The sequence below is a fragment of the Gorilla gorilla genome, chromosome 12 (genome assembly GCF_029281585.2).
Source record: "Gorilla gorilla gorilla isolate KB3781 chromosome 12, NHGRI_mGorGor1-v2.1_pri, whole genome shotgun sequence".
Taxonomy (NCBI): Eukaryota; Metazoa; Chordata; class Mammalia; order Primates; family Hominidae; genus Gorilla; species Gorilla gorilla.
The window spans coordinates 77,930,177-77,955,632 of NC_073236.2; the positions used below are offsets into that span (position 1 = coordinate 77,930,177).

The 25,456-nt window shown below is 41.0% G+C and overlaps 1 protein-coding gene across 3 annotated transcripts in view; it reads left to right on the forward strand.

The window, feature by feature from the left end:
- FAM161A (FAM161 centrosomal protein A) overlaps positions 1-23,781 on the forward strand; it is a 29,453-nt gene extending 5,672 nt beyond the window's left edge. The window contains exons 2-7 of one of the 3 annotated variants that reach the window (XM_004029293.5): positions 6,262-6,500; positions 8,041-9,201; positions 9,905-10,072; positions 12,491-12,590; positions 21,381-21,535; positions 22,037-23,781. In XM_004029293.5, coding sequence (XP_004029342.5) covers positions 6,262-6,500; positions 8,041-9,201; positions 9,905-10,072; positions 12,491-12,590; positions 21,381-21,535; positions 22,037-22,181 — 1,968 coding nt within the window. In that variant the 3' untranslated portion in view covers positions 22,182-23,781. The remainder of the gene's footprint in view (positions 1-6,261; positions 6,501-8,040; positions 9,202-9,904; positions 10,073-12,490; positions 12,591-21,380; positions 21,536-22,036) is intronic. The other 2 variants (XM_019021010.4, XM_004029292.5) reach the window with 2 other exon arrangements.
- The last annotated feature ends 1,675 nt before the right edge of the window (positions 23,782-25,456 follow it).

A 25,456-nucleotide genomic window follows, 5' to 3' on the forward strand; every position in this document is an offset into this window, starting at 1 on the left:
ATAGGTGCTAATTACTAATAAAGCAACAGGTGCTGGAAGGATTCATTATCTAAATGGGTCAAGCCAATCTAGGGAAGATTATCCTCTAATCTGGTGGCTGCATTTACAACATTCCACAAAAAGCCGATTAAAGGGAGAGGATGCTATTTTAGGCTCTTGGAAAAATAATGTCTATGGCCTAGGTTATTTTGTATACTAAATATTTTCTCAGTGGAGACAATTAAAGATTAAATTAGAATTGGAGGTCATTTACTAGCCATTCATCTGTTTTAGGTTAAACACTGTGAGATCAGTTTATCTGAAAAGTTCCAGCTAGTGTTAACAGTATTAAGCTGAAAACAGAATGGATCCAGTGCAAAATCAGTACATAAGTATAATTTATCAGACCTGCCGCGTCTTTCAGAAGCTACTCATTCTTCTATATGGTTTTCAAACGGTTCTTCCAGGTCCAAATAAATTTGATCCTTCTTGTGTAAATGACTGCTATAAGACATGATTTTTAAGAGATATTCTAAAAGAATGAATGAGAGCGCATAGATTCTTTTGCTTAAAAACAGTTCTTTGGAATACCCTCCCTGTTTTAATTATAGTTTTTGGAACATAGGCCTTTTTCTTAATACTTGGTGGAATATAGCTCTTTAGAGCAGCCAGCATTTCTTTGCATGGTTCATTCTTTTGGGAGGGAGTAACTGCCCTCTTCCCAAGGTGGAATTTTTTTTTTTCTGTACATTCATTCATTCATTCAGTAAATATTCCTTGAACATCTGCCATTAGCCAGGTACTTTTCTAGACACTGGGGACACAACATTAAACAAAGCAGACAAATCCTTGCCTTTCTTTTTGTTTTGTTTTGTTTTTTTGAGACAGGGTCACACTGTTACCCAGGCTGGAGTGCAGTGCCTCCATCATAGCTCACTGCAGCCCCAACCTCCTGGGCTCAGGTGATCCTTCCGCCTCAGCCCCCCAACTAGCTGGGACTATAGGTGCATACTACCTCATCAAGCTAATTTTTTGTATTTTTTGTAGAGATGAGGCCTTGACGTGTTACCCAGGCTGGTCTGAAACTCCTGGGCTCAAGCAATCCACCTGCCCCAGCCTCCCAAAGTGCTGGGATTACAGGCCTGAGCCATCACGCCTGGCAAATTCTTACCTTTGTAATGTTTACTTTTTGGTAGGGGCAGGCATATAATACACAATCAAGTACAGATATGTAGGACGTCAATGGTGATGAGTACTTCTGGGAAAAATAAGACAGACAAGGGGGCTGACAGTGAGTCCTGGGAGAAGTTGTAATTTTAAATAGGAGAGTCAGGGAAGACCTTATTGAGAAGACAACATTTACATAAAGACCTGAAGGAGTGAGCAAGTGGGTCATGTGGATATCTGGAGGAAAAGGCATCCTAGGGAGCGGGAACAGCAAGTGCAAAGGCCTTGAAGTAATTCTGTGGATTTTTGTTTCTTTTTTTTTTTTGAGATGGAGCCTCACTCTGTCACCCAGGCTAGAGTGCAGTGGTGCGATCTTGGTTCACTGCAACCTCTGCCTCCTGGGTTCAAGCGATTCTCCTGCCTCAGCCTCCCGAGTAGCTGGGATTATAGGCATGCACCACCACACCCGACTAAGTTTTGTGTTTTTAGTAGAGATGGGGTTTCACCATGTTGGCCAGATTGGTCTCGGATTCCTGACCTCAAGTGACCCAAAGTGCTGGGATTACAGGCATGAACCACTGTGCCTGGCCAATTCTGTTGATTTTTCGAGTGAAAACTGCATACTGGATTCAGACACTGCTACTAAAACGAACTGCTGCTGCCCAGATGAATAACCGTTGCTAGACTGACACAAGCAGACAGGAAGCAGACAGAGGGCTAACAGAAAGGAGTAAGTCCCATCTTTCTTCTCTAGCCTTGTATCTCCCTCTAACTCCACTTTTAGCAGAGTCTGATGAGGAGAACTGGCAAAGCAGAAGTGTGGTTTGCAGAGTTCCAGCTCTGGCATTGCAAAGCAGAGTCGAGAAGGGTGGCATTGGAGCTGAGAGACACTAGTTTAACACCTGGCACACCTACTTTATGTATCTTAAAGCTGATGTTCAAGAAGTTCATGCCCACATCACATTGCTAAGTGCGGAGCCCAGGCTTGTATGAGTATCCTGACGTCACATCTGAAATCTTTCTCCTAAGCTGTGAGAACACTCCAAACTAAAAGTTATTTAACTCCCACCCAACCCTTTCATCTTTGAAGGGTCATAAGGGGGCTGAAACCACGTGACCAGTAATCAGGAGCCAGTGGTAGACAGGAGATGGAAACCCATTCTTGCTTGCCCTAACCTCCCTTTCTAGGTTTACTTCCCAAAACTGCTTTATGGGTTTTCCTCTCCTTTTATCGGGCAGCCATGTGCACCTTGCCCTCTGCTATGCACAGCCTCCCCAACCCCAGCCTGCGCATTTGCTAACGCCATTTCCTTTGTCTAGGGTACTTCCCCCCTCTTTCCCATAAACACTCTGTGATCCTATAGATTTCTCCATTCTTTTTTTTTTTTTTTTTTTTTTTGAGACAGAGTCTTGCTTGATCGCCGAAGCTATAGTGCAATGGCTCGATCTCAGCTTACTGCAATCTCTGCCTCCCAGGTTCAAGCGATTCTCCTGCCTCTGTCCCCTGAGTAGCTGGGACTACAGGCATACGCCACCATGCCTGGCTAATTTTTGTATTTTTAGTAGAGAAGGGGTTTCACCATGTTGGCCAGGCTGGTCTTGAACTCCTGAGCTCAAGTGATCCACCCACCTCAGCCTCCCAAAGTGCTGGGATTACAGGCGTGAGCTACCGCGCCCAGCCTTCTTTTTTCTTGATACAAGGTCTCACTCTGTTGCCCAGGCTCAAGTGCAGTGGCGCGCTCACGGCTCACTGCAGCCTCAACCTCCTGGGCTCAAGTGATCCTCCCACCTCAGCCACCACATCCAGCTAATTTTTTAAAAAAAATTTGTAGAGATGGTGTCTCGCCGTGTTGCGCAGGCTGGTCTGGAACTCCTGGCCTCAAGCAGTCCTCCCACTGCAGCCTCCCAAAGTGCTGGGATTACAGGCACGAGCTACCACACCTGGCCTCCATTCTTTATGACTCATCTCAAATATTACCTCCTCCAGGAAGTCTTCCCCTATCTTCCAAACTCAAACCAAACAAAAGCTCCCTCCATTTCCTGTCTACCACTGGCTCCTGGTCACTGGTCACCTGGTTTCAGCCCCCTTTTGACCCTATAAAGGTGAAAGCATTGGGTGAGAGTTAAATAACTTTTAGTTTGGAGTGTTCTCATGGTTTAGGAGAAAAATTACAGATGTGGTGTCAGAATACTCAATCAGAGGCTCCAAAGACCCTTATCAGTTGGTCTTTGTATCTCTCATGCCACTCTCTACCTCCTATTAGTCCTCCTTCCACTGCTTATTTAAATGTTGGTGTTCTCCAACATCTCCATTCTCAGGTCCTCTCATCTCTTGTTGCCCACACTCCCTCCAGGCAGCCTCGTCCGTAACCAAGGCTGCACCTGCTACTTCTGTGTGGACTGGTGGCTCCTGTATCTGCTCTCCAGCCCAGCCTTCTCACCAGGTCTCCAGACATTTATCCACATGTTTCCTGGCAATGGATGTTCTAGCACTATTCCTCGGATTTATTTATTCCTTTTTCACTGCCTCCCTGATCTGGCAAACTTTGTCCTCATCCAACCATGTGTCTCCAGTCTGGCTCACCTCTGTGAATTGTGCCTCTGTCTCTTAGTGTCTGACATTGTGACATACATCTGTCTCTCCGCTTAGCTGGAAGTAGCTTGTGGGCAGGAATCAGGTGTTCTGTCTCATTCTAAGTCAGCTGTCTATTATTTATATACATGTCCTTTCCTAAGCTAGCTGGAAACTTCTCAAAGGTAGAGTTTTTGTTTGTTTGTTTGTTTTAAGTGAGACAGAGTCTTGCTTTGTCACCCAAGCTGGAGTGCTGTGGTACGATCTTGGCTGACTGCAACCTCCACCTCCTGGGTTCAGGTGACTCTCCCGCTTCAGCCTCCCGAGTAGCTGGGACTACAGGTACGTGCCACCATGCCTGGCTAATTTTTGTATTTTTAGTAGAGAGGGGGTTTCACCATGTTGGCCAGGCTGGTCTCAAACTCCTGACCTCAAGTGATCTGGCTGCCTCGGCCTCCCAAAGTGCTGGGATTATAGGTGTGAGCCACTGTGCCTGGTCTCAAAGGTAGAGTTTAAAAAAAATCTGACGTACCTTTTAGCAGCTAGCTGATTGCAGGATGGCCCCCAAATATTTAATGAATGAGGAAATTCACAAAGTAGTCATCCTGCAGATAAGAAGTTTATGGTGAGAAGCACATAAAGAAACAGCAGAAGATATCAGAGAATTCTCTTAATTGAATTGTTTGACATAGTTAAAGCAGTTCTCTGATTCATAGAGTTGTTGGTAGCAAATTTCTGCATGTAAGTTCTATTGAAGACTGCTTTTTTTTTTGGAGACAGAGTCTCGCTCTGTCGCCTAGGCTGGAGTGCAGTGGCCTGATCTCAGCTCACTGCAAGCTCTGCCTCCCAGGTTCACGCCATTCTCCTGCCGCAGCCTCCCGAGTAGCTGGGAATATAGGTGCCCGCCACCACACCTGGCTAATTTTTTGTATTTTTAGTAGAGATGGGGTTTTGCCATGTTAGCCAGGATTGTCTCAATCTCCTGACCTCGTGATCCACCTGCCTCGGCCTCCCAAAGTGCTGGGATTATAGGCATGAGCCACCGTGCCCGGCCTCTGAAGACTGATTTTTTAAAAGTTGTTTTCTTTAAGTTACCCCAAGTAGTACAACATTGTCCTCTTGTATGCTGATTTTAGTGTATTAAAAAAAATACCATATCTTCTGAGAAGCCTCCAATGGGGAACAAAAATACCACATCTATAACTACTATTTATAATTGACTCTTCTGAATTTTTATTTTGAGAGAAGCTAAACAGATTTATTTTCTAGAGTCTTATCAGATTGGATCTATAATTTTCTGTAGCAAATTTTTTCATTTTGCATCTGTTCCAGACAGTAGGCTAAATTTAAAACTGCAGTTGGCAGCCTTTTATGCATAGTATCATAAATAATTTCAACTGTTTCTCAACTGAGAACATAATAAAAATTTTATATTTATGGAGAAAATGGGGTTTTATCTCTTTAGTTGCTTCAATTAAAAGAACTGAAAGGGTAGGGCACGGTGGCTCATGCCCACAATCCCAGCACTTTGAGAGGCCGAGGCGAGTAGATCACCTGAGGTCAAGAGTTCAACACCAGTCTGGCCAACATGGTGAAACCCCGTCTCTACTAAAATACAAAAATTAGCTGGGTGTGGTGGTGTGCGCCTGTAATCCCAGCTACTTGGGAGTCTGAGGCAGGAGAAGGCAGAGGTTGCAGTGAGCTGAGATCATGCCACTGCACTCCACCCTGGGTGAGAGTGAGACTCCGTCTCGTAAAAACAAACAAACAAACAAACAAACTGGCCTTTCTGAGGGAGAAAGGCCAGTCAGACCCTTCTAAACATGATCTATATGTTGAATAATTACACCATTTTTTCTTCTTTGCTTTGTTGTCATCCTAAAGTCCCGGTCACCCATGGGAGCTACTGCTTTTGTGCCCACAGGAGCAGCTACCCTGAAAGTCCCTCTTACCCCCTCCCATGTCCTCTTACTCCCTCCCAAAGTCTTGCCCCACTGCGAGGAGGGCTTCTCCCTGGCTCCTTGATAAGCCACTGAGAACTTTGTCCCTGCCCCCATTCCCTCTATTTACCTGCCTTCTCTCCGCTGGCAGTCCTTGGAGCCACACTGCAGGAGCGCAGCTGGAGGGAGAGCATTGGGCTGTGGTTGCCTAGTTTACAGCAGGAAGAACTGTGTTCCTCTTCATCTCAGTTAAAACTTACAACTCAGGAGGCTCCTTATAGAAATACTTTGTAAAGGGTTGTTGGGTTCTATCCTATTATACCTTTTGTTGGTTGATCTGGGAATCGAACCATCCTTTATCAAATGGATTAAATAACATTTATTTTCTGACAGTTTGGTCTTGCGCCCTCTTGTTCTTAAAATATCACTGGGGAAAATGTACATAGCCCACAAATAACCTAGAACTCATTCTATATGCATAGCCCATAATTAATGTATAACCTAACTAGGTGGACTCTTTAAGAAGCAGCATTTTGGATCAGTGTCAGCTTAATTTGTCTTTCAGCTCCAGTCACTATATATCAAGTGTTTTCTCCCCACCAGGCTGATTTGAACACCAGCTTTTCTGGGGTGGATGAACATGCACCGATAAGCTATGAGGACTTTGTGAACTTTCCTGATATTCACCACTCTAATGAGGAGTATTTCAAGAAAGTAGAAGAGTTGAAGGCTGCCCACATAGAAACTATGGCAAAATTAGAGAAAATGTACCAGGATAAATTACATTTAAAGGAAGTTCAGCCAGTGGTCATCAGAGAAGACTCTCTTAGTGACTCTTCCAGGTAAGCTTGTAACTCAATGTTATTTGTGGAGTATAAAATAAAATGTATCCTTAAAAGGACAGAACAAAGTTACTTCATAATATTTTCTCTTAAATAGCCCTTTGTACTCCCAACGATATACAGAGGTAGGATTTTATTCAAAATGTTTAATGGCTTATCAGCTTACTGGATGACCATTTGCTTGAGGGTCATTTGGTGGCCATTTGGTCTTTTCTCTCTGACCTACCCATAGAACTGAGGGCATGTATCAAAATACTTAGTCTGTGCCATTTTAAATGGTAAATATAAAAGTTTAATTTTAAAAGCTCTTTATAATATGTGGATTAACATGAGCTCATTAAAGATCTAGTACAAAGAGTTCAGGACTAGGAGACATGAATCTGATTTATGTTTTCAAAATAGTCTGCAATTTCAAGACCCATTTCTGCTGTGAACTCACCTGCTCTGAGACTTACACATCTAGTCAGTCAGCGATGCTTGCATGTCTCCTTTGTGCCAGACTGTGCCTGGGCGCTGAGGAGTCAAAAACAAGATGCCCTCAAGGAGCTTAAAGACTAGCTGAGAACCAAAAATTGCATTACAGCATGATGTAACAGAGTGTTACAGAGGAAGAAGCAGTTGGTCATGCCAAGCTTTCAGAGGGATGCAGGCCAGAATTTTCCACTAAAGTGTCACATCTGAGTTCAGTCTTGGAGGAGGAATAAGTATTGGCCTTCTAGGCAGCAGAAACCATGTATGCAAAGGCAAGATGGCATGAGAAATCATATCGTGTGTGAGGAACTTCACAGGACTGGATATGAATGCAGAATGGAGACTGGGGTAGCCAGTGGTGAGGGGTAAGACTGAAAAGATAGGCGCCAGTCTCGAAGGGCTTGTAATCTAGGCTTGACTTCGTAGCAGTGAGGAATTATCAAAAAGTTTCAAGCAGGGGAATGACATGATCAGATCTATGCTTCAGGACAGTGACTCTGGAAAGTGGGGAGAATTTAATAGAGGTTAGACACAAGGACCCTCTGCCATCTCAGGTTCCTTCCCTGTAAAATGAAGGAGTCAAAGTGGATAATTTATGGGCATTCCCCAGCTCTATTCCAAATAAAAGTGATAATTCTTACAAGCCCTGTCCAGCTCCTGTCTTCTGATTATACCCTGATCTTAGAAAATATGTAACTCTTGGCTGGGCGCAGTGGCTCACGCCTGTAATCTCAGCACTTTGGGAGGCGGAGGCAGGCAGATCACGAGGTCAGGAGATTGAGACCATCCTGGGTAACATGGTAAAACCCCGTCTCTACTAAAAATGCAGAAAATTAGCTGAGCATGGTGGCACATGCCTGTAGTCCCAGCTACTCGGGAGGCTGAGACAGGAGAATTGCTTGAACCTGGGAGGTGGAGGTTGCAGTGAGCCGATATCACACCACTGCACTCCAACCTGGGCAACAGAGTGAGACTCTGTCTCAGAAAAAAAAAGAAAATATGTAACTCTTAATTTTTATATTTGGTCACATACAACTGAAAGTATAACATAGTTATTCTTCTCATTTAGATCTGTATCAGAAAAGAACTCCTATCACCCTGTCTCATTAGTGACATCATTTTCAGAGCCTGATTTAGGCCAGTCTTCCTCCTTGTATGTGTCCTCCTCTGAAGAGGAGTTACCCAACCTAGAAAAAGAGTATCCTAGGAAAAACAGAATGATGACCTATGCTAAGGAGCTCATCAACAACATGTGGACGGACTTTTGTGTTGAGGATTATATTCGCTGTAAAGATACTGGCTTCCATGCAGCTGAAAAAACAAGGAAGAAACGAAAAGAATGGGTGCCCACAATTACAGTACCGGAGCCTTTTCAAATGATGATAAGAGAACAGAAGAAAAAAGAAGAGTCCATGAAATCTAAATCAGATATTGAAATGGTACATAAACTGCTCAAAAAACAAGAAGAGGATCCAGAGTGTAAGAAGAAATTCCGAGCCAATCCAGTTCCTGCATCTGTCTTTCTCCCCCTTTACCATGATTTAGTCAAGCAAAAAGAAGAACGGAGAAGGTCTCTGAAGGAGAAAAACAAAGAAGCTCTTTTGGCCTCACAAAAGCCATTTAAATTTATAGCAAGGGAGGAACAGAAGCGAGCAGCCCGGGAAAAGCAGCTGAGAGACTTTCTTAAGTATAAAAAGAAAACAAATCGATTTAAAGCCAGACCCATTCCTCGATCTACTTATGGTTCAACTACCAATGACAAGTTAAAAGAAGAAGAGCTCTATCGAAACCTTAGGACACAGCCGAGAGCCCAGGAGCATTTACAGAACTCATCTCCTCTGCCTTGTAGGTCAGCTTGCGGATGCAGGAACCCCAGGTGTCCTGAACAGGCTGTAAAGTTGAAGTGTAAACACAAGGTTAGGTGCCCAACTCCTGATTTTGAGGACCTTCCTGAGAGATACCAGAAACACCTCTCAGAACACAAGTCTCCAAAACTCTTAACAGTGTGTAAACCATTTGATCTTCATGCATCTCCACATGCATCTATTAAAAGAGAAAAAATTTTGGCAGACATCGAAGCAGATGAAGAAAATTTAAAAGAAACACGTTGGCCTTATTTGTCTCCAAGGCGTAAGTCACCAGTAAGATGTGCAGGTGTAAACCCTGTGCCTTGTAACTGCAACCCTCCAGTGCCCACGGTATCTTCCAGAGGACGAGAACAAGCCATAAGGTAAGTAAGTAGGACACAGTACTGACTGACTCATGGTTGCCAGATGAGTGTATGCAGCTCTGTGGAGTTTATGTTGGTAAATTTGAAAATACTTAGAAATTATTATTGTATCTATAAGATATTTTACTATATAATATATGATATTTTGTCAGAGGGTATTCTAAGAAATGAATATATTTTTCATTTATAAATTTTGGGGGATTAGAAAATATTAGTCTTAAGATTTCTAGTTTTACCTGGCCAGGCGCAGTGGCTTACACCTGTAATCCCAGTGCTTTGGGAGGTCGAGGCAGGTGGATCACAAGGTCAGGAGTTCAAGACCACCCTGGCCGAGATAATGAAACCCCCATCTCTACTAAAAATACAAAAAATTAGCTGGGCGTGGTGGCGGGTGCCTGTAATCCCAGCTACTCAGGAGGCTGAGGCAGGAGAATCGCTTGAATCCAGGAGGTAGAGGTTGCAGTGAGCCGAGATCACGCCATGGCACTCCAGCCTGGGCGACAGAGCGAGACTCCATCTCAAAAAAATAAATTAAATAAATAAATAAATAAATATTTCTAGTTTTACAGGTCAGATCCTTTTCAAAAGGTTACCTTTTTTCAAATTTTGAATTATCAAAATTCAAATTATCCCATGTTAAATCTTTGCTAAACAACATTCTCATTGGCTTAAAGTGGATTAAGCCTTAGTTTGTTACCCTCAGGAGATCACTTGAGGAAAAGAAAATGTTGGAAGAAGAGAGAAATCGGATCCTAACTAAACAGAAGCAAAGAATGAAAGAATTGCAGAAACTCCTGACAACCCGGGCTAAAGCTTATGACTCACATCAAAGTTTAGCTCAAATATCTAAATCCAGAGTAAAATGTCTCAGGTATCATGAAAAAATCTTGAATCTCCAGACCACTGGTTTTCAAACTCTTTTTTTTTTTAATCAGTAGATAGTAAAATATGAGCAGATTGAAAATAGCGTTAGTGTTTTAGCTTATGGATTTAAATTGTCGTCAGTTACTTGTGCTCAGCGCACACACACTCACCTCATGGTGAGAACCAACATATATACTCACCTTTATGGTGAGAACCATGAAGCTATGTTGATGAATACAGACATTTTCTATTGTGGCCTTAGTTAATGGTTATAATCTTATACCAATATCTGATCTTGTTCTTTATATTATTTTTGATTGCAGTAAACAGATATATCAAAGAGCTTTGTTCTAAGGTTTGGATGAAATCTGATAGCACAAATTAACACGTTAAACATCGGTTATGTGATGTGTTCATTAGCACATATGTTAATGTTTAGTAGTATGTGTTGCATTTTGTTAGTTTCAATATAAAAATATTCACGGAATCCTTAGAACCCCTTCACTAGAATTCTGCAGTACAAAGTTTGAAAACCAGTGTTCCAGATGTTGCACATAAAAATGTTGATGTTTAAGTAGGAAACTATCTCCCTCAAAGCCAGGTAAGTAATATGCTTACTTTTTAATCTGATTTCTAAATATGCGCTTTTAATTACAATGAGTATTCTTTTATAATTTAGCCTTAATCCATTGATAAAGGGAGCTTAATTTGATGAACGTGAGCATAATGTTTCTTAGAAATAGATTACTTACCCTTAGGAAGTAAACTATTAATAGCTTTTTATTTTTTATTTATTTATTTTTTGAGACAGAGTCTCGCTCTGTCACCTAGGCTGGATCCCGAGTTCAAGCGATTCTCCTGCCTCAGCCTACAGAGTAGCTGGGATTACAGGTGCTCACCACCACGCCCAGCTAATTTTTGTATTTTTAGTAGAGATGAGGTTTTGCCATGTTGGCCAAGCTGGTCTCAAACTCCTGACCCCAGGTGATCTGCCTACCTCGGCCTCCCAAAGTGCTGGGATTACAGGCGTGAGCCACCACGCCTGGACGATAGCTTTTTCATAACACCAACTTGTGTATAATTAAGCCTAATTATCATTTAAAAGTATAATTATTTTCCCCAATCCATTAATCTTATTTATCTTGGTAGCAATTATATCTTACATAGAGAAAATAGTGTAGTTTAATTTATTATAGGATCTTGCTCAAACAGTGAGAACACTTATGGTAAATGTATATATTTTGGTTCCTGTTTCTCTTTATGTTATATTCCCATGCTCTTTACTTCTCCTTTGACTTGATCCCATTGAATTAACTTTGCCACTAACCTGTAGGAGATCTTATTTAGGGGGAAAAAATAACAGCAAAGGCTGGATGCCATGGCTCACATCTGTAATCCCAGCACCTTGGGAGTCCAAGGCAGGAAGATTGCTTGAGCCCAGGAGTTTGAGACCAGCCTGGTAAACATAATGAGACCCCCATCTCTACAAAAAATTTAAAACAATTAGCCAGGTGTGGTGGCATGCCCCTGTAGTTCCACCTACTCGAGAGGCTAAGGTGGGAGGATCATTTGAGCCCAGGAAGTCAAAGCTGCAGTCAGCCATGATTGCACCACTGCACTCCAGCCTGGACAACAAAGTGAGAACCTGTCTCAAAAATAATAGGCCAGGCGCAATGGCTCATGCCTGTAATCCCAGCATTTTGAGAGGCCAAGACAGGCAGATCACCTGAGGTCAGGGGTTCAAGACCAGCCTGGCCAACATGGTGAAACCCTCATCTCTACTAAAAATACAGAAAATTAGCCAGGCGTGGTGGTGCACACCTGTAATCTCAGCTATTCGGGAAGCTGAGGCATGAGAATTGCATGAACCCAGGAGGTAGAAGTTGCAGTGAGCTGAGATTGCGCCACTGCACCAGCCTGAGCAACAGAATGAGACTCCATCTCAAAACAAAAGTAAATAACAACAACAATAAAATAATAATAATAAATAAGAGCAAAGTCTTGTTTTCAGGAGAAATTCCTTACAGAGAAGATAGCTAATTTGTTCCAAAATTTTCTTGGTTTTATACACTTATAAATGAGACAAGAGGACTTTCATTCATCTTTTCAGGTCAGTTTGAAGTCCCTTAATATATTTATGCCTTGAGGATTTCAGAAATTAAAGTGTCCAGACTATTCCTAGAGCATAATATGTGTGATCTCAGAACCTAGGATTTTATTCTGCATTCCATGAGAATTAACTGGTATAGAAGAGGAATCAAGGTAAACTGTGAACTGTGCTCATAATTTCTGATTTGTCAGCTAAGCTAAATGTTATTGCTTTTTTTCATTGACTTTGTACAAGTTGATAAGTTAAATGTTACATATGTAAGTTCTTATTTCTTAGATGATCTTTTAAAATTCCATTGCTTTTCCTTAATTTTAGAAAGAACGAAAAGGAAAGGATGAGAGAATACCAACGAGAACTAGAAGAAAGAGAAGAAAAATTAAAAAAGAGGCCACTGCTATTTGAAAGAGTTTCTCAGGTTGTGTTTATTGGAATTTAAGAGCTATTGTCAGTTTTTTTTTTTTTACAGCTTTAGCTCCTAAATTTACAGTCCATTTTTCTTATGTGTTATATAACTGTCGAGATACATTATTGTTGTTTGTGTTGGCTTCATCATATCAGCCAATGAGTAATTTTGCTTAAATGCGAGCATTTAGCCAGGTGTGGTGGTGTGCACCTGTAGTCCCAGCTACTTGGGAGGCTGAGGTGGGCAGATTGCTTGAGCCCAAGAGTTTTGGTCCAACTTGTGCAACGTAGCAAGACCTCATCTCAAAAAAATAATCTGAACATTGAATCTTTTTGATGAAGCACATAAGTTTGATAAATAACATGCCAATCCAGTAGTTCGTAAAATAATTTTGCAAGCTGTTTTCTAATGGCTGGTCTTTTTTCAGTACAAACTTGGTTAGATATTAAGATGAGGCTTCATGATATCACTTGGAGGTCTTTGAAGAATTAAAAAAATGAAACAAAATGGCTAATTGAATCGGAGTTATTTCTGCTAGTTTTTTTTTTTAAGTGAGTCTGTAATTCAATCTTCTCTGCAATTACTAAAAGAACTTCCTTTCTATAGGAAAAACAAACTAGTCTTACGGACAGTGGACCCTGATTTTACTAAGTTTATGCCCGGTTTTACAACCTTTCCCTTAAGGGAAATTTGTCAATCTTAGGTCATCTTCTCCTTTGTCCCATAGGGGAGGCATCTGTATGGGTGACATGGCTTAACAATTGACAGAATCACTGGAGGTTACAGGTTCTAAATTGTGAATTTGAAGCTGTTATAATTGGACAATAGACAGTTGGAGAATTTACCTGTAACAGATGAGCATAGTTACAGAACTGTACTTGCCAGTGACTCATTGAGGACAGTGGACATGTATTGTGGGTGAATCTGCACATTACAGTCTCTCAAAGTTACGTAATCTTTTTGCTCACTGATCTAGATATAATTTTATATAATGCCTTTCATTTTAAGGGATGGATTTTTTTAACATCTTTATTTCAACTTTAGGGGGAAAAATCATTTTAAGCTGTTCTACATTATAATCATAAAGTGATTGGCTTTTGGCTCAAAGACATTATCTCCAGCTCTGAACTGCAAGTTTTTTGTTTTTGCTCTTTACACTGCTTCTGGGTTTTTCTTATTTATTTATTTATTTATTTTTTCAACTTTTATTTTAAATTCAAGGAGTATATGCGCAGGTTTGTTACAAGGGTATGCCAGGTGCCGTGGCTCACACCTGAAATCCCAGCCAGCATTTTGGGAGGCCGAAGCAGGTGGATCACCTAAGGTCAGTGGTTCAAGACCAGCCTGGCCAACATGGTGAAACCTTGTCTCTACTAAAAATACAAAAATTAGCCGGGCATGGTTTCATGTGCCTGTAGTCCCAACTACTTGGGAGGCTGAGGCAGGAGAATTGCTTGAACTTGGGAGGCGGAGGTTGTGGTGAGCTGAGATTGCGTCATTGCACTCCAGCCTGAGCAACAAGAGCAAAATTCTATCTCAAAAAAAAAAAAAAAAAAGGGTATATTGTGTGAGCTGGGGTTTGGGGTATGATTGAACTCATCACCCAGGTAATGAGCATAGTACCCAATAGGTAGGTTTTCAACCCTTGCCCTCCTCCCTCCACTCTCCCTCTTATATTCTCCAGTGTCTGTTGTTCCCATCTTTATTTCCATGTGTACCCAGTGTTTAGTTCCCACTTGTAAGTGAGAACATATGATGTTTGGTTTTCCATTTCTGCTTTAGTTTGCTTAGGATAATGGCTTCCAGCTGTGTCCATATTGTTGCAAAGGACATGATTTCATTCTTTTTTATGGCTGTGTAGTATTCCATGGTATATATGTAACATATTTTCTGTATCCAATCCACTGCTGATGGGCTGGGTTGTTACTGTGTCTTTGCTGTTGTGAATAGCACCAGCACTTGTTATTGTCTGTCTGATTTTTTTAGAAAAATATTTTTAGAGACAGGGTCTCACTCTGTTGCCCAGGCCAGTGCAGTAGTACAATCATAGCTCACTGGAACCTTGAACTCCTGGGCTCAAATGATCCCCAGTATGAGCATCCCAAGTAGCTGAGACAAAGGCCCACACCATCATGCCCAGCTAATTTTATTTTTTGTAGGGACTGGGTCTCGCTGTATTGCCCAGGCTGGTCGTGAACTCCTGGCCTCAAGTGATCCTCCCACCTCCACCTCCCAAGTTGATGGGATTACAGGCATGAGCCACTGCACCTAGCTTTTGTCTGTCTTTTTGTTATAGCCTTCCTAGTGGGTACAAAGTGGTATTTTATTGTTCAGTAACATTCTTTCAACTGTTCTTTTATCTTTTTCATTACAGACTCTATCTACTAGCTTATTGATATGGTAGGTGAGGATTTAGCTGTTTTAACACGTCCTCTCGGAAGCACACTTACCTACCCTTTCAACGTCTTTCCATCCTTCCGTTTCCCAGTCAGCTCTATCACAGTTAGATCAGAATTCATTGTTATAACTTAGTAAACAATGTTAGCATCTGAGCCCTATATTATTATCATCACATTTCCTTTTTTTTTTTTTTTTTTGAGACAGAGTCTCACTCTGTCACCCAGGCTGGAGTACAGTGGCACAATCTCAGCTCACTGCAACCTCTGCCTCCTGGGTTCAAGCCATTCTCCTGCCTCAGCCTCCTGAGTAGCTGGGATTACAGGTGCGCGCCACCATGCCCAGCTAATTTTTTTGTATTTTTTAGTACAGATGAGGTTTCACCATGTTGGTCAGGCTGGTCTCGAACTCCTGACCTGATGATCTGCCTGCATTGGCCTCCCAAAGTGCTGGGATTACAGGCATGAGCTACCATGCCTGGCCCATCACATTTCCTTTAAAAAATTTTTTTCTTGTGTTAATAATTACTAATTTTGTTTGGTCCTCCCCCCACCTTCCCTCATTCCCCACCAATGTAAGTATCATTATTATTCTTAGGCTTTTCTGTTAGCTCTCAAAAATCCCCCTCAAACAGTTAATCCCCCTCAAACAGAATGTGTTTAACATTCGTAATTCATCAGTTCCTTTCCTCCCCTGGAGCCCACAAGTGTCCTGCTCCACTTTGGAATGGTTTCTGTCTAGGCCAGCAGTCCTCAGTCTTTTTGGCACTAGAGACTGGTTTTATGGAAGACCATTTTTCCACAGACCAGGGTTGCGTGGGGTGGGGTGGATGGATGGGGGAATGGATCATTTCAGGATGAAACTGTTCCACCTCACATCATCAGGCATTAGATTCTCATAAGGAGCATGCAACCTAGATCCCTGGCATGAGCACTTCACGATAGGGGTCACCCTCCTATGATAATCTAACGCTGTAGGAGGCAGGGCTCAGGCCATAATGCTCGCCCTCCCACTGCTCACTTCCTGCTGTGCAGCCTGGTTCCTAACGGGCCACAGACCCGTACCTAGTTCGTGATAGGGACCCCTGCTCTAGGCCTCTGGCATAAACGACATCTTACGACGTTTTTCACGGTTATACTGGGGAGTAGTTAGATATTAACCTGGATTTATCTACATTTCTTGTATTTCTTTTAAAATCACTGTTATTTTATTCTAGTTCTGGAAGATTTCCTCAAATTTATCTTCCAAATCTGCATTTTTTGCTTACCTAATGAAAAATGACATAATTTCCAGAATGCTTCCCATTTATTAAATATTTCTTTGGTATTTTTCATGGGTGCAGTACGTTTTTTTTGTTGTTGTTGGTTTTTTTTGGTGGTGGTGGTGGTTTTTTTTTTTTTTTTTTTTTTTTTTTTTTTTTTTTTTGAGACAGGGTCTTACTCTGTCCCAGGCTGGAGTGCAGTGGCATGATCTCAGCTCACTGCAACTTCAACCCCTTGGGCTCAGGCGATCTTCCCACCTCACCCTCCCAAGTAGTTAGGACTACAGGCACAAGCTACCATGCCAGGCTAATTTTTGTATTTTTTGTAAAGACAGGGGTTTTACTGTGTTGTCCATGCTAGTCTTAAGCTCCTGGGCTCAAGAAATCCTCCTTTCTCGGCCTTCCAAAGTGTTGGAATTCCAAGTGTGAGCCACCACACCCAGCCTGTCTTTTATATCTCTGAGCATACTGGTGATATTGTCTCTGTTTCCTTCAAGTTCCTTTTTCTCTTTTTTAGCCTCTTGTCTATCATATTAGAAGCTTTCCTCAGATTATCTTTGGTTGTCTGTTTGCATTTAAGAGGGAGACTGCACAAAGCTATTTGGAAGCTGGTTTCTAATGTGTTTTGAGAGGTTGCTGAAAGACAAGCACTCCACTAAGCACTTTATATGCATTGTCTTAACTGACATTTACACTGCTCCTATGAGGTTCTTATTTCACAGATGAGGGACATCTTGAGGCTTAGATGATACAACCAGAAGAAGGGGAACCAGGATTCAAACCCAGATCTGACTGTCTTCATGTGATTCTTTTATCTATCATATTGTTTTCCTGCCCCCTTCTCAACAAATGCTTTTTGAATATCAGAAAATCCCTTGAGACCCTTAAAGTCAGATAGAAACAAGACAGACAAATGTAGTCATTCAAGACACACGATTGCAGCAATTACAGATGTGTGTTGAGACAAAATTGTGAATATGATTGTTTTGGAGGTTGGGGGAATGGTCAGATTGATATGTAATTTTTTTCTGTTAACCTCAATTCCAGGGAGCAGGTACATAACCTGGGAATACTAATATTTGTGTTAGTGACATGCGAGGCTTGTTCCAACAGGTCTAGAAAAAAAAAAGGAAAGTAAATAAATGCTAAATTAAAGGAATCATTATGGGTGATACTATACTACAAGAAAGAAAGTATGAAGTATTATTTGGGAAGACCAATATTGAACACATATGCAGCAATGATTTGTTATAGTGCTGTTTGCCTAAGAAATATCTTTTTTTTTTTTTTTTGAGAAGGCATCTCACTCTGTCACCGAGGCTGGAGTGCAGTGGCTTGATCTCAGCTCACTGCAACCTCCGCCTCCCGGGTTCAAGTGATTCTCCTGCCTTAGCCTCCTGAGTATCTGGGATTACAGGTGCGTGCCACCATGCCTGGCTAATTTTTTTTGTATTTTTAGTCGAGACGAAGTTTCATCATGTTGGTCAGGCTGGTCTCGAACTCCTGACCTTGTGATCCGCCCACCTCAGCCTCTCAAAGTTCCGGGATTACAGGTGTGAACCACCACATCCAGCCAGAAATATCTTTATATTAGAAAAATTAGGCCAGTGACTCACCCTGTAATCCCAACACTTTGGGAAACTGAGGGAGGAGGATCATTTGAGGCCAAGAGTTTGAGACCAGTGTCTACTGTTCTCATTTTTTTTTTTTTTTTTTTTTTTTTTGAGACAGGGTCTTACTCTGTCACCCAGGCTGGAGTGCAGTGGCGTGATCTCGGCTCACTGCAACCTCTGCCTCCTGGGTTCAAGTGATTCTCCTGCCTCAGTCTCCTGAGTAGCTGGGATTACAGGTGCACACCACCATGCCCGGCCAATTTTTTTTGTATTTTTAGTAGAGACGGGATTTCACCATGTTGGCCGGGCTGGTCCTGAACTCCTGACCTCAAGTGATCCACTTGCCTCGGCCTCCCAAAGTACTGGGATTACAGGAGTGAGCCACCATGCCTGGCCTACTGTTCTCATCTTCATATCTGTGTGTACCCAGTTCCTCCCCATTCAGCTGGTCATTGAGAGACCTGTCAAATTTTATTCCTAAATAATTTTTGGATCTGCCCTTCACCATCCTTGGTGGTGAAATGCCAGGTGGAACCTTTATTTCCTATCTGAATCATAATAGTTTGATTGATTTTTCTGCCTTGCTCTTTGCAGAACCATTCATTATATCTTCGCCTTACCATTTCCATTCCCCTACTAAAATGTTAACCCTGGGTAGACAATTAATAAGCCTTTATAACAGGGGCAATCATCGATTCTCACCAATTCCATTTATTCTCATTTTCAATGAATGATATCAAGGGGTCTTCTCATTAACTTCTCAAAAAGTATAAACAGAGTTACCATGGCAGTGAATCACCATTGCTTTTTTTTTTTTAAGTACATTTTTTGCTGCAGTCTATTTTGCTGGAACTATTGCTGCTAATTAACAGCTGGTTTTTAATAAATTTGCTTGCAGCTATTTGCTTTGCCCATTTATAGGAGTTAATTGTGGTCTCGCTGCTGCTGAGTGATTCCCTAACACAATATGCCTGTGATTCTTTACAGAATAAACTATGTTGTCCTGTTTCTTGGAAATCACAGGATTAATTAACTGAGAAGATGTTAAATTGAATTTTAAACCAAAGTCAGATGAAGGCTTACTGGCACAAATTTTGACTGTCTTTTTAATGTCTTATATATTTAATTTGCTGAAGTCAGAATATACTGTTGGTAATGCATTCAGAGCTAGGTTTGGGGTTTCTTTATTCTTCTCTGCAGTCTTTAGGGTATAGTTCTTATTTCTCATTTTGCCCTTCCTTTCAGCTCCCCAAGGCTTGTCTTTTGATATTCACAGACGCTGGATGGGTTTTTACTTACTTTTCTAAAAAATATTATTGTTATTCACAGTGAGTGCATTTTAGCAGCAGTGCTTCTTTTTCAGTTTTCCAGAGTATCAGGAAATGCCCCGGTGATAGTTTTATCTATTGTAATCAGTCCTTGCTATTTCAGGTTCTCCTGTGTAACACTAGACTCCATGGCCCCTCATTATACTAGATTTGGCAAATATCTGACAACTACGTTGCTCAAGTCAGGCTTTAGGTCACCTTCAAACTCTTGACGACCACTACCACTTAGAGAAAGTAGCATGATGTAATATAAAAGACCTAGGAAATGGTCAAGAGACTTGGTTCTACCACTCACTAGCCTTGTGACCTTAGTCAATTTCACCTTTGAGGCGGGGGCTGGGGGAGACTTGGTTTCTTTATTAAATATGGGGGTTAGACTGGGTACTCCTCCACACCCTTCCCAGTATGAATGCCATTGCTACATTGGAACTGGGCCATTCCTAGTATTAGGAATGCTTGCTTTACTTGGAGGTCTTAGCTTTAGTTGGAGGTCCAGAGGGCAATTCTTGGCCCTCTAACAGTTCAGATCCACTCATGGGAGCTAAAATGGGCTAAAGTTGAGGCACTAGTGTGAACCCAGTCACTATGTGGCTCCATAAAGCCTGCCATCTCTGGAGCTGTGATGAGAGGGTCATCACAATTCCAACAGATCTTAAAGCCAGGAAGTGACATTCTACAGATTTGAACCCAGTTCTAAATTCATATTCTTTTTGTTATATCCCTTGCTTCCTCCACAGAGTAAAGATTACAACACTGGTGCTTTTATCATCTTTAATGGATTGGGGATATGGCTTATAAAGAGTAAAAATTAGAGTAGATACATAAAAGAAATTGGCTGGGTGCCATGGCTCATGCCTGTAATCCCAGCACTTTGGGAGGCCAAGGCCGGTGGATCACTTAAACCCAGGAATTCAAGACCATCCTGGACAACATAGTGATGCCTTGTCCTACAAAAAATACAAAAATTAGCTGGGCATGGTGGCACGCGCCTATGGTCCCAGCTACTCCAGAGGCTGAGGTGGGAGGATCGCTTGAGCCCAGCGGGTTGAGGCTGCAGTGAGTTGTGTTTGCATCACTGCACTCCAGCCTGGGTGACAGAGCAAGACCCTTTTTCAAAAAAAAAAAAGAAAAAAGAATCCTCTGACAACAATTATTGCATGAAATCTTTTTTTTTTTTTCAGATATCTTTATACAGTCATAAAAGTATATAAAACCTAGGTACAATATAAAAAATAATTATAGATCAATCTAATGTGGCCACCACCCATGTTAACAAATAGACCATTGCCAGCACCCCAAAAACCCTATATGCCATTGCAGATCACAGCCCTCTACCTCTCCCCAAGAGGTAACCACCATTCTAACTTTCAGGATAAGTACTTCCTTGTTTTTCTTTGCAATTTTACAGTGTGCGTACCTATCCTCAAACAATATAGTTGTTTTGCCCATTTCTGAACTTTATATAGATCATACAATATGTACTGTCAGTGTTTTGCTTCTTTTGCTCAGTATTATATTTGTGAGATCCATCCATGTTGTGGCATGTAACTGTAGTTCATTCATTTTCCTTGCTTTGTTTCACTCCATTATAGGAATAGACCACAATTTATTTATCCATTCTGCTACTAATAGATATTTGGGTGATTTCCCATTTGGGGTTATTGAAGGACAGTACTATCCTGAACATTCTTGAACATGTCCTCCCTTGGGACACATATGTGGGAGCTTCTCTGGTTATATTCCTAGGAGTGTAATTGTTGGTCATAGGGTGTGCAGATTTTCAAACAACTGTGACTGCTGAACTTAATTATCACCAGTACTTTTAACCCTTTTTTTTTTTTTTTTTTTTTTTGAGACAGAGTCTTGCTCTGTCACCCAGGCTGGAGTGCAGTGGCGCGATCTCGGCTCACTGCAAGCTCCGCCTCCCAGGTTCACGCCATTCTCCTGCCTCAGCCTCCCGAGTAGCTGGGACTACAGGCGGCCACCACCACGCCTGGCTAATTTTTTGTATTTTTAGTAGAGATGGGGTTTCACCGTGTTAGCCAGGATGGTCTTGATCTCCTGATCTCATGATCCACCCGTCTCGGCCTCCCAAAGCGCTGGGATTACAGGTGTGAGCCACCGCGCCCAGCCTAATCCATATATTTTTGATGAAAATTTAAAGTCTTCTGTTCTCGTCTAAAAAGGTTTGTCTTTCCTATAGAAAAATGCAAGAATAGCAGCAGAAAAGCATTATTTTAATACCCTAAAAGCACTAGGAATATCTGATGAGTTTGTTTCAAAGAAAGGCCAAAGTGGAAAAGTACTTGAGTACTTCAACAATCAAGAGACGAAAAGTGTCACTGAAGACAAAGAAAGGTAACATATATAAGATGTCTGAATGGCTTACCTTTGAAAAAATTATTAGCTGCAGAAAAGCACAATTTTATACTACTATATTTTTTTTCTATATTGTTTTAAAAAGATCTTTTACCCAATAGTAAAAGACATATGAACTGTTGTAAAACACACTGATATTTTAACGTTTGACACATTAACGTTCACATGAAGTATTTTATTTTTAAAGCAGAATAACAGATTTCTTAAAGACATAAGTAACAAAAATAATAGCATGCTTTCAAATGAAGTTTAAAGAACCAATCACTCAAATTTTGAAATAAATTAGTTTTCAGGAATATTAAATTTCTCAGTGGGCACTTTTATAGCGTTTTCTGTCTTTTTTTTGAGTTGTCTTGGTAACAAATTGGAATTCATACACTTGAGGAAGACTGGCTACACGGTGGCATACTTGCAGAGGGTTTGTTTACCTTTAAACCAACTCATTTTTCCTTTGAAAAATTGATAAATTTCTTCCCCTAGCTTTAATGAAGAAGAAAAAATAGAAGAAAGAGAGAATGGGGAAGAAAATTATTTTATTGATACCAACAGCCAGGATTCTTACAAGGAAAAAGATGATGCCAATGAGGAAAGTGAAGAAGAGAAATCTTTTGAAGAATCACACTGAATCATCAAGGTCTCCTCTTTATGCCCTTGCTGTTGTTTGCAGCGTCAGGGTGTCAGCAGCTGCATTTGTGTTTAGAACATCTGTGGGGACGCCTCTGATATGTGCAGGGCTGTTGATCAAAGTCATCTGTAGCCTGAAAAGCCTGAATCCAGCTGATTGGTCATTTGATCAGTTAGAGTAAGGCTTTGCCTATTCAGTTTTAAAAATCATTGTGTATTATCTGTTTGCAACTATGATTTTGTATTTTTAAAAAGTGAGAACCACAGCTGTCACAAACTGATTAGTTACAAAAATATACACTATTTCATTAATTTTACTGGAAAAAATGGCTTAGTATTGAAAGGAGAGAGAAGTATTGGTCTTTGGTGATTTACTTTTTAAAAATTTTGGAAAGTGTGAATCAATAACTATTTTTAATTATACTATTTGCCCATTCTTTTTCTCTGCAGTGCATTTCACAGAATAAATCCTCTAACTTGTTTTGCTGCTCTGAGCCATTTTTAAAAGTATAGAAAAAAGGCCGGGCATGGTGGCTCATGCCTGTAATCCCAGCACTTTGGGAGGCCGAGGCGGGTGGATCACGAGGTCAGGAGATCGAGACAATCCTGGAAAACACGATGAAACCCCGTCTCTACTAAAAATACAAAAAAGTAGCCGGGCGTGGTGGTGGGCGCCTGTAGTCCCAGCTACTTGGGAGGCAGAGGCAGGAGAATGGCATGAACCCAGGAGGCAGGGCTTGCAGTGAGCCAAGATCGCGCCACTGCACTCCAGCCTGGGCAACAGAGCGAGACTCCGTCTCCAAAAAAAAAGAAAAGTATAGAAAAAAATGGATACTTGCAAATTTACATTTATTTTTGCACTGAGAGTTTACTGTTAAATTGTCTACACCATCATCCCTTTTTCTTTTTATCCTTAGTTCTAGTCCAAATTATTTTTGATATGTAAATTATTAGGAAAGTTTTTATACTAGTTTTTTTAACCCTATGTATTATTACAGATGGAAGTAATTATGGCATGTGTGAGTTATAATCTAAATTAGGGGTAAGTATCCCTGTTTTTTATATGATGAAATTGTGTATAATAACTTGGCTAGGGCAAGTCTCCAAAGTAATTCAGATTTAACTCTTCACTGCTAGACCCAGTTGTGTTCAACTTTTTACATATTATTGCCAACACACTTTATCTCTCTGTGTACAGTGTTAATCTGATTTTATAAATCTATATTTTTTCCTTAAGCAAATTTTTGTTTTAAAATTTGAAGCCAATCATAAAGCTAATATAGCATAAGACATTTTCTTTTCTAAGAACAATCAGCATCATTTTAAAAGGATGAACTAATACAGGTGTATGTAATAGCAGTGTTTCCAAACTGGCAATTTATGCTTTAAATTTAAAAATAAGGTCATTTTTCTCCATCAGGGGCAAATGTTTACTTGTAATTTTCTTCCTACAGTTCGTGTTAAATTACTTTTTACTATTATTATATTGTAAACTCCTTGGGATTTGGCACCATTTAAAAATTCATCTTTGCATTCCCTTAATATTTGGAACAGTATTATACATATGGTAGGTACTTAATAAAGGTTTGAATGAGTGTGTAGATGAATATGGTTTTTATATACTTACAGCTACTTCAGAATGAGTACACATGGGATTAAAAACATTTCCCTCCTAGCTCGTTGGGAGCCTGTGAAACACAATCTACAAATTTTAATAGTACTTAAAACATTACTTGCTTTCAAGGATTCACTCCACAGCCTGTCCCTTCTCAATTTAGTGAGGAGAGTGTGGGCTTTGGTCATGAAACACTTGGCTTCAGGACCAATCTTGTTTTCTTACCTTTAAAAAAAAATGGGAATATTACCTATCTTGAGTGGCTGTAGGAAGGACTGGATGAAATCATATATGGAAAGGTCTTTGAAAACTGTGATATTCAAATGATGGTGTCAGAAGACAGAATATTCCTGAGGAAACTATTAACTTAAAATACTTGTACTTAAATGAGATACACTGTGATTTAAATATTATTTGGTTAGAAATAACTTTTGAAGCACTTTGTTAGACATGAGCTGGTTAACACAGAACCAAAGTTAAAAAGAGAGAGAGAGAGACACTGACAGTTTCAAATCATTCTACGCTTATCACTGTTCACTTTGGGAGGCCGAGATGGGTGGATCATGAGGTCAGATCGAGACCATCTGGCTAACACGGTGAAACCCCGTCTCTACTAAAAATACAAAAAAAAAAAAAAAAAATTAGCCAGGCGTGGTGGTGGGTGCCTGTAGTCCCAGCTACTCGGGAGGCTGAGGCAGGAGAATGGCATGAACCCGGGAGGCAGAGCTTGCAGTGAGCCGAGATGGCACCACTGCACTCTAGCCTGGGCAACAGAGTGAGACTCCATTTCAAAAAAAAAAAAAGACATCAAATTGACAGCTGAAAGATTACTTTAGCAGGTCACATTACACAGTGATGGTCAGAAGTCAATTGGTTAAATCAAACATGTTTTCAGGTGTTAGGTAACTGAAAATTTTTTACATTTGTATCATCTGAATTGGCTCCAGAATTCTTTTTACTTATGGGATTTTCCTGTATACAAAAGTAACCTAATATCAAGAAAACGGTTATGCTCTTTTTTTCTTTCGTAATATTACTGGGTACCCTATTACTTCATACTTATTTCTGCAGAAAAAATGGCCTGGGGACTTATTGGAGGATTAAGTTATTTTACACATACACAAACACACATGTATATATGTATCTATAAATATGATGGAAGTCTGGATGCGGTGGCTCATGCCTGTAATCCCAGCACTTTCGGAGGCAGAGGAAGGCGGCTCACTTGAGGTCGGGAGTTCAAGATCAGCCTGGGCAACATGGTGAAACCCTGTCTCTACAAAAAATACAAAAGTTAGCCAGGCGGGGTGTCATGCACCAAGTAGTCCCAGATACTCGGGGAGCTAAGGTGGGAGGATTGGTTGAGCCCAGGTGGTTGAGGCTGCAGTGAGCCCTGATCACACCACTCCAACCTAGGTAACAAAGTGAGACCCCGACTCAAAAATAATATATATATATGATGGAAAATTTAGCAATTTTTTTTTTTTTTTGAGACAGAGTCTCACTCTGTCGCCCAGTCTGGAGTGCAGTGGTGCGATCTCGGCTCACTGCCACCCTGCCACCCAGGTTCAAGCGATTCTCCTGCCTCCACCTCCCGAGTAGCTGGGATTACAGGTGCCTGCCACCACGCCTGGCTAATTTTTGTAGTTTTAGTAGAGATG